The sequence below is a fragment of the Erigeron canadensis genome, chromosome 2 (assembly GCF_010389155.1).
Source record: "Erigeron canadensis isolate Cc75 chromosome 2, C_canadensis_v1, whole genome shotgun sequence".
NCBI classification, from domain to species: Eukaryota; Viridiplantae; Streptophyta; class Magnoliopsida; order Asterales; family Asteraceae; genus Erigeron; species Erigeron canadensis.
The window spans coordinates 21,171,868-21,184,138 of record NC_057762.1 but is presented as its reverse complement, the minus strand read 5'-3'; the positions used below and the strand labels follow the sequence as shown (position 1 = coordinate 21,184,138).

General features: G+C 40.5%; 2 protein-coding genes across 2 annotated transcripts; both read left to right on the top strand.

Moving 5' to 3' along the window:
- The first annotated feature begins 4,552 nt into the window (after window positions 1–4,552).
- Window positions 4,553–5,026, top strand: LOC122587854. The gene has a single exon (XM_043760018.1). It carries the CDS (start codon window positions 4,553–4,555, stop codon window positions 5,024–5,026), a length of 474 nt encoding a protein of 157 aa, XP_043615953.1.
- A 612-nt stretch (window positions 5,027–5,638) lies between these two features.
- LOC122587853 lies at window positions 5,639–7,846 on the top strand. Its single transcript, XM_043760017.1, has 2 exons — window positions 5,639–6,586; window positions 6,629–7,846. The coding sequence occupies exons 1-2, from the start codon at window positions 5,639–5,641 to the stop codon at window positions 7,844–7,846; spliced, it is 2,166 nt and encodes a 721-aa protein (XP_043615952.1).
- The last annotated feature ends 4,425 nt before the right edge of the window (window positions 7,847–12,271 follow it).

The window sequence follows — 12,271 nt, the reverse complement described above, 5'->3', positions numbered from 1 at the left end:
GTGTTCAATGGATTTGTTGTCTAAGTAAATTGGGTAGGTTGTTCTTCAACATTCACATGAGAATATTTATCAGGAGAGGATGGTGAAGAAGAATCATTAGAAGAGGATGAAGAACTACTACTAGAAGATGTAGCACCTTGCTCAGAAGAACTTGATGATAATTCATGATTGTTGTCAGGAACTGGATCATTGTTTGGAATTGATTCAACGATGACTTGAGGTTCTTCATCATGAATCGGTTTGGAATTGTAGAATTCTTCAAAAAGAATATCTAATTCATCACTTGATGGAGTTGGAAACTTCTTGAATTTAGATGCTAAAGTAGAAGTCCTTGTTGAAGTACTTGAAGCACTTGGATCATTACTTGTTGGTAGCAAACTTTCTTGCTCAAAAATCATGCCTGGCATCTCATCAAACCAAACATTCATTGTTTCTTGAAATGTATTTGTTCGGCGATTGTAGATTCGATAGGCAATTGATGTCTTGGAATAACCAACAAAGTAACCTTCATCACCTTTCTTCTCGAATTTTCCAAGATTCTCCCGATCATTCAAAGTATAACAAACACACCCAAATATATGAAAATAGTTGATGTTGGGTTTTCATTTGTTAACAACCTCATAAGGAGTCTTTTCAAAATGCTGATTAACGATGGACCGATTCTGAGTGTGACAAGCAGTGTCAACAGCTTCAGCCCACATATTGGATGGCAACTTGGAATAAGCAAGCATTGTCCTTGCAGCTTCCACTAGCGTTCGATTTCTCCTTTTAACGACACCGTTTTGTTGTGGGGTACGAACCGCTGAAAATTGGTGAGTAATGCCTTTGGATTTACAAAACTCATCAAAGAATGCATTCTTGAACTCAGTTCCGTTATCCGAACGGATGTAACTAACTGGAAGTTGAAGATTTACTTGAGTAGAAGTGATGAAATCAATCAAAATCTGAGTTGTTTCATCTTTGGAAGCAAGAAACTTGACCCAAGTATATCTTGAATAATCATCAACAATAACCAAGATGTATCTTTTCCCATTTCGGCTTTGTACTTTCATCGGCCCACAAATATCCATGTGAAGCAAATGAAGAGGTGCTAAAGAATTTGGAGATTTCTTCGGTTTATGAGAAGCTCGCTTAATGTTTCCAACAGCACAAGAAGGACAAACATGCTCACTTTCATACTTATAGTCCGGCAAGCCTTCAACAAGATGCTTGTTGACCAAAGTATTGATTGTTTGAAAATTCAGATGTGAAAGCCTTCTATGCCATAACCAAGAATTATTTGATGTAGCCTTTGAAATGAGACAAATATTATCGGTTGGTTGGTTATCATCAAGATTGATGGTAAAAAGATTATTATCGCGGTCACCACAAAGAATATCAACTCCATCTAGATTTTGAACTTTGCAAAGAGATTGTCGAAAAAGAACTTCAAGATTGTTGTCACGGAATTGTCCAACACTGAACAAGTTATGACTTAACCCCTCAACATAGTGAACTGATGAGATATGATAAATCCTCACCAAATCAAACCCTAGCTATATATATGGACCGAAATATGAAGGAGATCGAGAGCTAGTAATATATTCTTTTTATTTGGATATTGAGGCTAAAACATAAGGTTGGATGAATTTGTGTATTTATATAAACAAAGTAAAATCGGCCGAAGCCTACAGGAGGAAAAGATAAAGGAAATCAAGAGAGAGGGGAAGAGAGAAAGGAGCAAATCCTAAAGAAAGGAGTGGGACCCACCAGGCTAAGACAAGGCTTAGAAGCCGAAAGTGGGGGCCCAAGATCGAAAGAAAGAGTCAAGAGAGAGAGGCTAGAGAGAGAGGGGAAATCCAGGAGAGAGAGAGAGAGACAGAGAGAGAGAGAGAGAGAAAGAGGTAAAAGGAGAAGGGGGGATGAGGCTGGAAAGCAAGGAATGTGGGCCCCAGCCGAGGCTCCTAGTTGGAATCCAAGAGAGAGAAATCAAAGTTAGAGAGAGAGGGGAAGAGGCTTGGAAGAAAAGGATAGGCTAGGTAAGGTTAGGAAATTGGATCTTGACCCAACCATGGAAGTAGCTTAATTTGTGTAAAGGCTTGAGAGCCCGCACAACTCACAGTTAGAAGGCTAAGTTCCGGGGCTGGTGCCCAAGCTTCATGACAATGGACCAAGACCTTCCTCTCACTCCCTCTACTTGACGTCAATCTGAAAGTTATCATTACATATTTATATTTATGAATATTGATACGGATGACTTATAAATCAACACATCATGATTCCAAATGTTCGATACCTCGTACCTTGGAATTTGGGCCAGCGGCCCAGTACGGCCCATGTACGAAGAAAACCCTAATGTGATAGCCTATAAATACTCTTAATCATTGGCTGTCAGATCATTCATTCTACATCACACAATTCATTCATTCATTGCAACATACACACACATATTCAATATAAATTTATCTGCAACAACAGTTCAATACATTTATAAATATCATCATCAGTATATCTATATACAGCAATCATTATATATAAATCATATTACATTCATATCCTCCATAGATCGAAACATCTCTATGGGACAATCATCATACACCTTAGATTCGCCAAGAATTTATTAGGTTTGCACTACTTCGTAGGAGATCTTGATGATTTTCTTGGTTAAGTCTTCTTTGTGATTGAGCTCCTCATTTTCATGCTCAAACATTGGCGCCATCCGTTAATTTACTGATAACGGGACGGTGATTCTTTGTTGTTGCCAAACACAAATCATCTTTGTTCTTATTTTGTTTGTTGTTTGTTTTCTTTGCGTAAATGGCTGATGAATTCACTCCTATTTCTCAAATTGTATCTTCTGGGTTGGGGAAAGGTGTTGATGTTGATGGAGATGATTCTCCTTTAAATCTGGAAACCTCTGGAATCTCTAATGCTCAAAATATCTGTGGTGAAAAAGTGTCAGATTTTGCTTCTAGATCTAGTGAAGTGTTGACAAGTGCACCCAATATTGTTCTTGGTAGTAAGTATGGGCTACCACCCATGATGAGCTTTAGATCTAACCTTGGGAGTGGTAGTGCTAGTGTGGGATCACTCTTTTCCTCACCTTCACCTGCTATATCTCCTTTGGTATCTTTATTTTCAACACCCCCAACTAATTCATCTCCTATCACTATGCTCTCTTCTAGACCTGGCCAACTAAGTTCTCACTTAGCAAGCATGGCTAGCTCAACCATGACTGGGGGTCAGACATCCTTGCAAGCAATGGCAGGCTCTTCCTCTCAATCTGTAACTATCCAGGAGAGTTATCTGTTTGAATTGCTAAAGCTAGCTGCCATGGGCACTCAGCAAGCACAGACTCCACCACCTCTCCCAACCGACTGGTTTTCTGAACTCTCTGCCAGGTTAAGACCAACTCCACCTCAGCCAACCCCACCACCTCCATTGCCTACAGGTATGGAGTCCATAATGAAACTGTTGGTGGACGAGATGAAAAAGCAAAAGCCAGTGGAACCTCCTCCTGAACCAGTTAACCCAGCAAAGGAGTTATTAAAAATGCTAAAAATTGCTGTTGGGGAGGAGGCGGATGAGCAGGCAAGGGTGGCCACAGTACCTAAGTTTGTAACTAAGTCAAGGTTCTGTGACTGGGTGGCAAACTATGCCTTCCCAGACGGTCAGAAGGTTCCCACTATTGGTGGCACTTATGACGGAACCAGAGACCCAGAGGATCACTTGGCAATCTATGATCAAGCCGTACTAACTGAAAAGTGGGTGGACCCCGTGGCGTGTCACCTGTTCCCGGGTACCTTACAAGGTTATGCCTTAGAGTGGTTTACTAAACTTCCGGAGAAAAGCATTCAAGACTATGCAGATTTGAAGAAACAGTTTATAGCTCAGTTTGCTCAGCAGAAGAAGCGTCAAAGGAGCCACTTGGAAGCACACTTGATCAGGCTAAAGGGTGGTGAATCGCTGAAGGACTTCATTGCAAGATACACTAAGGAATGTCAAAAGATACCGAGTCTCCCCGAGAGCCAATAGGTGTCAGGTTTTACCTTAGCATTACTCCCTGGCGATCTTCAGGACGACCTAAGTAGGAGAATTCCATTGACGTTTGGAGAGGCTACTGAAAGAGCTTTCGATTTCATCCGATCCAGGGAAACTGCCCTTCTTGTGAAAGGGGCAGTTGGAAGGGATAGACCTGGGGGAAGTCTTGGGGCTGGAGGCTCGGGAGGTGGAGGATACGATGTTAGAAGAAATGATAGAAGGTTTGATCATAGAGACAATAAAAGGAGAGAGGAAAGAAGAGAACTTCAAACCTCCTCTGCCAATGATACATAGGTCTAGAAAGAAAGATATGTCCAAGTACTGTGAATTCCATGAAGACCATGGTCATGAAACAAATGCCTGTAGAGAGCTTAAGATCGAGATAAAGAGAGCCTTAGATGAGGGAAAGTTGGAACACTTAGTCCCTGGTGCAAAGCAAGGTAAAAGAGCTACCTAAGCTAAGAAGACTTACACTTGGCAGAAGCAAGATGGGAGGAATGATCGACCTCCACCCCCTGATGGCCATGTATACATGATAAGAGGAAAAACCAAGTATGAAAAAAGAAAGGCAGAGGTCCTTGAACCATGGAGAATGGTCTCAATCTCATTCCCTCCTGTAAGGGCAGTCTCTTCTGACCCAGTGGTAATACAGGCTAGGGTGGCAAACTTTGAGGTTAGAAAGGTATATTTAGATAATGGAAGTTCCTCCGACATAATATATGACCATTGTTTTCAAAAGTTACCTCAGAGAGTTAGAGATCTTAAGCGTCCATCAAGGACTCAGCTTGTCAGTTTCATGGGGGAGTCTAACAGGCCGGTAGGAGAAGTTTTAATGGAGGTTATGATGGGAGAATACCCGTTTCACCGAATTGAACTCATTGAGTTCATGATAATAAGAGCCCCCTCTGATTATAATGTCATACTGGGCAGACCTTCCATGCAAAAGTTTGGGGCAATTCCATCAACAGTTCATGGAATGGTGAAGTTCCCAACTCCAGCTAGCTAGAATAGCTACAATTCGAGGATGAATGACTTGGCCAGAAGAGTGCAGGCAAGTTGAGAAAGTTCTACCAAGAAAGGTTGAAAAATTACAAGAAATTCAAATACAAGATGGTCCCGAAGAAAAGGTGATAATCAACAAGAAATTTCTATAACAACCTGTAATCATCGGGTCACAACTTCCAGAAAGAGTCAAGGAAGAGTTGGTTCACTTGTTGAAAAATAATTTGGACGTCTTTGCATGGCAGACGTCCGATATGACAGGAGTCCCAAGAGAGTTAGCTGAACACGCATTAAATGCCAACCCCAACATATCACCAAACAGACAAAAGAAGAGGGGAATGTATCAAGATAGAAGCAAAGTTGCATGTGAGCAAGTCAATGAAATGGTGGAAGCTGGAATTCTTAGAGAACTTAAGTATCAAACCTGGGTAGCCAACCCAATCATGGTGAAGAAGCCAGATGGTTCTTGGAGACTTTGTGTAGATTTCAAAGACATCAACAAAGCTTGCCGAAAGATAACTACCCTCTCCCAGAAATTGACTGGAAGGTGGAATCTCTTGATGGGTTTAGATTAAAATGTTTCTTGGATGCTTATAAAGGGTACCATCAAAATTCTATGAAGAAGATAGACGAAGACAAGACAGCCTTCCATACAGACCAAGGAATTTATTGTTTTGAGAAAATGTCTTTTGGCCTAAAGAATGTCGGGGCTACTTATCAGCGTTTGATAGACAAAGCATTCAGAGATCAAATTGGAAGGAATGTGGAAGCCTATGTGGATGACATTGTGATAAAGAGTCAGGCTGAAGAAATAATGTTGGCAGATGTACAAGAGAGCTTTGACACCCTAAGAAGCATCAATATGAAGTTAAACCCGTCAAAGTGTAGCTTTGAAATGGAAGAAGGAAAGTTTCTTGGACATATTGTGACTCCTAAAGGAATCAAGGCAAACCCTAAGAAAATTCAAGCAGTGATAGACATTGCATCCCCTCGAACTAAGAAGCAAGTTCAAAGTCTTAATGGGAAGTTGGCTGCCTTAGCAAGATTTCTATCAAAGTCTGCTGAAAAATCTTTACCTTTCTTTAGAACATTAAAGGGAAGCTTAAGGAAGCAAGACTTCTCGTGGTCGGCCGAAGCAGAGGAGGCATTCAAGGATATGAAGAAGTTCCTTGCTGATCTCCCAACTCTCACGGCTCCGATCGCAGGTGAAACACTTACTCTATATCTTGTTGCTTCTAAAGAATGTGTTAGTGCAGTATTACTTGCAGAAAGAAGCAATCGCCAGATGCCAATATATTTCGTAAATAGAGCCTTAAAAGGCCCAGAAATAAACTATCCATGTTTGGAAAAATTAGCTCTTGTCTTGGTCCACGCGGCCAGACGCCTAAGGCGATACTTCCAAGGTCAACCTATTCGGGTTCTGATTGACAAGCCAATAAGGCAAATGCTAGCCAAACCTGAAGTATCTGGACAATTAGCTAAGTGGGCTATCGAACTGGGTGAACATGAAATTAGCTTCCACCCAAGAACGTCCATCAAGGGCCAAATCTTGGCTGACTTCTTGGCAAAAACTGACTCTTTCGATGTCATAGGAAAAGAAGTCTAGGAGGTTCAGGCAACCCAGGAAGAGGAAAACCCAAAGTGGACCCTCTTCACAGATGGAGCATCTAATCAGGAAGGATCGGGAGCAGGTCTCCTCTTAATTGATCCCGAGGAAAGAGAATACACTTATGCATTAAGGTTCAACTTCCCAGCATCCAACAATGAGGCAGAGTATGAAGCACTCCTTGCTGGCCTCAAAATGGCAAAACAAATGGGAGTAAAGAAAATACAAGTATTTGTAGACTCTCAACTAGTGGCAAACCAGATCAATGGCACATTTAAAGCTAACCAAGCATCCATGCAACTTTACTTAGAAGAAACAAAGAAGCTTATTGAAGAATTTGAGTCTTTTCACATAGAGCAAGTTAGAAGGAATCAGAATAAGAAGGCGGATGCTTTAAGCAAGCTAGTTTCACTAACCTTTGCTCACCTCACCAAAGAAGTCTTAGTTGAAGTCCTAAAAGAAAAGTCTATAACAAAAGGCAATGAAGTATCTCAAGTTGAAGAAGAAGAAGACTGTTGGATGACCTCAATTTACAACTTCATCAAGAATGAAACACTTCCAAAGGACAACCATGAAGCTCAGAAGGTGAGAATGAAGGCACCAATGTATCTCATCATTGAAGATAAGTTGTTCAGAAAATCTTTTTTAGGTCCGCATCTCCGATGTGTAGGCCCCTCCCAAGCTCAAACTCTCATTCAAGAGGTTCATGGGGGTGCATGCGGAATTCATGCTGGACCAAGATCTGTGGCCACAAAGATAATGAGCCTTGGTTATTATTGGCCTTCAATGAACAAGGATGCCAAGGAAGAGATAGAAAAGTGTGAATCCTGCCAAATACATGCTCCAATATCAAGAATACCAAAGCAAGATCTCATTCCAGTAAACACTGCTTGGCCATTTTATAAGTGGGGGATTGACATTGTGGGCCCATTCCCGGTTGGAGTTGGAAATGTAAAGTTCTTAATAGTGGTTGTCAAATACTTTTCTAAGTGGGTCGAAGCTAAACCACTTGCCACAATCACTGGCCAAAGGGTGATCAACTTTGTTTGGGAATACATAGTATGTCGGTTTGGAGTACCTCATGTCTTAGTAAGTGACAATGGAAAACAATTTGCTGAGAATCCTTTCAAAACATGGTGTGAAGATATGAACATTAGACAAGTGTTTACCTCAGTTGCCCACCCTCAAGCAAATGGACAAGTAGAAGTGATAAACTAGGCAATAGTAGGAGGTATCAAAGCAAGACTTGGCAAATGTAGATCCGGTTGGGTGGATGAGCTTTTAGGAGTACTGTGGGCCCACCGGACTACCCCAAGAGGAAGCACTATGGAAACACCATTTAGTCTTGTCTATGGAACTGAGGCAGTCATCCCACTAGAACTAAGCATTCCAAGCCATCAAATTGTAAACTTTAATCCTGCTCAAAATGAAGAAGCTTTGAGGGAGAACTTGAATCTCATTGAAGAGAGGAGAGAAGTCTCTCACATCAAGTTAGCTGAAAACAAGCAAAAAATGGCCAAGTATTACAACAAGAGAGTCCACCATGTGTTTTTCAAACTGGGGGACTACGTCTGGCGAAAGAATGAGGTAAGTCGGGTAGAGAACTTGGGAAAGCTGGGACCAAACTGGGAAGGACCATACATGGTTAGCCAAGTAAATGGAGATGGTTCATACATCCTCACTGAGCTTGATGGGTACCCAGTACCTAGAACATGGAATGGGACAAATCTGAAAAAGTGTTATGTCTAAACAAAGTGACTCAATGGAAATTCAATTTTATGGTCTGATCTATAGATCCCATTAGTTTGTACTTCTATCAATGAATCATGTCTTTTATGTTTCAATCAAAGAAATCCTTCTACCTTGTATTAACTTGGTCTATCAATGAAAATGATCTTCATTTATGGTCCGATCTAAGTATCCCATATATTCTTATATCTTTATGTTATTTACATCACTTGAAACAAATAACTTTTAAGAAAAATTATAAATTTTTTGCAATTTGCAATCACAAGTTGAAAACACAGTCTCGAACATAGAGTCGAGCATGGGAAATAAAAAATGCTAGCTAAATAATTCCCAAAATCCCAAGGTATACCCTTGGATGTGATTATCTTATAAGATGTAAAAAGCCAAAGAAATTTTTAAAGCTAAACACTTAGATAATTTTTCGTCTTTTTATCTATACGAGAAAAGGCAAGCACTTCCTATTGGGAAGCGACACTCGCGAGTAACAAATATGTAATAAAGGTTAAACAACCAAACAATATATAGTCTTTCCAACATATCTTTAAATAAGAAATCATACTAGAAGGCTACAAGCCAATGCAAAGGAAAGATAAATACAAGTACATAATTTCTGAATAGAAACACAAACCAGTATTAAAAAATACAAAGACAAATGCAAAGTCTAAAAATGCATGACAAATATGATAAAGTAAGCTAAGCTAAACATGAGCATCCTCCATAGCTGCTGAATCAAGAGCATCCTGAGTAGTAGAGTCAGGACAAGCTGTTGAGGTAGAGGCAGAAGTAGATGGAGGAACAGAAGTGGATGGAAGAACAGAGGCTCTGGAAGTAGAAGCAACAGCAACACCCGGAAGAGGACCTGGATGAGGAACTTTAGCTTTAAGGGCAACACGTTGGGCTGCTGGGGTGTCAGGAATAATGATAAGCCTGGACATGTCTGCAACAGAAACACCAGGCATGCCAAGTAAAGAAGCAACATCATCCAAGACGGGAAACTGATAAGTGCGCCATAACTCCCCAATAGTGTGAAACATTTCTCTAGCCTTTTCTGCACTATGCTTACGGAAAACCACCCTCCTATAAGCACCATCCCAAGCACCGAGATTAAGAGCAGAAAATAAAAAATGGGAAAGAGTTTCCTTCATATCAGGATGACCAAGCAAACCCTTAAAAAACTCAAGAAAAAAGTCTAATAAAGATCTCATGCGCTCAATTTCCTTATCCTGAACTTCCAACTTAGAATGGGAATCCTTACTCTCCTGTTTAAGTGCCTGAATCTCCTTAACTTTGTGTTCCATGCCAACCTCTAAAGTATTGGTCTTATTTAAGTAAGCCTTTGCTCCTCTAAATCCTTAGTGAGAGAAATGAGTCTGGCATCTCGAGATGACAACTCTCCCCTAAGCCTCTCAACCTCACTAGTGAGTGACTCAATCTTACCCAAAGCTGCATTCTGGAATCCCATAATACTAGCAACACAGTTAAGAGTGTTGACACACTAAATGCGGGAAGCTCAGGAATGTCTCTAAAGCGAGACTCTGCAGAAAGAATGGGAGGAATCATGCCCTCCAAAAGACTTTTAGCATGCTCAGGATTTTGACCATCATCTTTAACCTTAATTGATGTCCTATGAGCAAGATAGAAGTTCCCAATGGACCTGTTGAGATCACCTGCTTCAGTGGGAATAAGAGTAGACCCAGCCCTTGAGGGCTGAAAGGGGGCAGTAGGAGTGTTAGACCGTACCCTAGCTTGAGCAAGACGCTCTATATCACCCATATGCTCAGAAGAAATAGGGTTCACTTTAAGAGAGGACCCAAAACCAGTAAAGTAACCATCCTCCACAATACGGTCAGCATAAATAGGAAGGCTGGAACTACAAGAAGCACCAAGTGGGAGAGAAGAAGAAGTAGGTGCTGGAATGGCCTGAGTAGAAGGAGAAGTAAAAAGCATCAAGGGTGCTGAAGTAATCTGGGCCTCAGTCTGAGCCTGCACCACTTGATTGTAAGAAGTAAAACCTCTCATTCCCCCGTAAGATGCAAAAGTAAGATGGGCAGTCTTCTGAAGCTTAGAAGGAGAGCTAAATAGCTCGTCTCCTATCCTCTTCTCCCCAAGTGATTCAAAGTAAGAATCACCATCTTCATCATCCTTTTCTTCAACAGTAACTGGTGGATCCCAATCTTCGGTGACAAGATCACCTATAAAAAAAAGGGGGGGTTATACATAAGTATATACAATAATAACAAACACTTAGCAATGATGAAGGAACTTACCATCCTCAAGGCTACCAGAAGCCTGAAAAGAAGGAAAGGCAATAAGAGGAGCCAGGGAGTGATCACCTCTATCCACAGCATTATAAATGCTAAGTGACACAAGCTCATCATCATAAGATACTCCATCAGGGCGGAGAGGAAGAACCTCCTCAGCTTCCTCTCTAAGTTTTTCCACCTCTGCCTCTGACTCAGATCTAACCTCATAATTCTTGAAAGGATAATCAAGAACATCCATCAATCTGAGAGCTGGAAATAAGAAAAGAAACTAAGTGTTAGAATTCATAAATAATACAAACATACACAAGTCAAGATAAAAAACATAATATAAAGGATGGATTTCATACGTTTATTGGTAGATTTCTCTATGATGACCGGGATGAAACACCAATCCCAGTCTGGGCTAATCCTGACCATAGCTAATAAACCCTCAAACTCTGGGGGGAAATACCGATACGTAATGCAACTAGCAAGAAGCCCTCCATAATGGTCAGGGTCAATCAAGTCATCGGGAACTTTTTTATTCATTTCAGCCACCGAATCTGCATTATAGTCTTTATTTCCCTCTCGAAGAATTTCCTTATCATCATTTGGAAGAAATGTGTCATCTAAGAAGAAGAAATCAAATCTCTAAGGCTTAATCTTCCCAGAAGTCTCTATCAATTTAAAATCCTTGTCACGATAAAAGAAGTTGAAGCAATCACCAAGTCTAGCAAGTAGAAACACCTTTCTAAACAAAGGAAGACACAAAGGTTGTCCTAAAGCCTTACAAATCATCTCAAACCTCACAATCTTCCCAGCAGCAATCGGATGTAGCTGGGCAAGGCCAATCCTATAATGGTGTAAAACCTCAAGGTAGAAAGGTGTCAATGGAACCCTAAGGCCAGAACAGACGAGGTAGTCCTTGTAAAAACCAACCTTCCCGGGAGGAGGAAGGTTCACTCTATCAATATCCTCGGGAACAATGGGGTTATACTTGGCAAGACAAGGATAGGTCTCAATCAACTTTGCTAAACTATCACTAGTCACCAAAGTACAACAATCCCCAGCTAAGGCAGGAGGTTTCCTAAATTTGCTAGCCTTAGCCCTAGACTTACTACTCCCTTCAACATTCTCATTACTAGCCTCAGACATGGCGACAAAACTAAAATAACACTTCCTTCCAAAAATCAAGCCAACCAAGGAACAACACCTGTGTTAAAACAAAAGTCCTAAATGAGGATCTAAAACCAAAAAGTCATCCTATGATGCAAATATTCTTTACACAGAATATATTGGAAATTATCACAAAAAGTGTGCGTGATTACATACATACTTATATACCAAAACATTAACAGGCTAACCATGCAAATAGAATGTCAGCATGTAAGAAATTTATGGCTTTTATTTCTTAGTCGATTCCAAGAAAACAGGAATAGTCGTTTGCTTTTATCCCTTTATTTATGGCTTCCAATATCAAAGCAAAATAAGAAATTTGACTCCTAAAAAGTATAGTCTGCCGATTCAGGGAAAAGAAAGAAAAGGAGGATTTGAGGAATCAACAAAATTGTTCTTTCTCTTGTCCGATCTATATATATATACATATATCACATCATATATTTACATACTAAATGAGAAGAAAAAAGGAAAA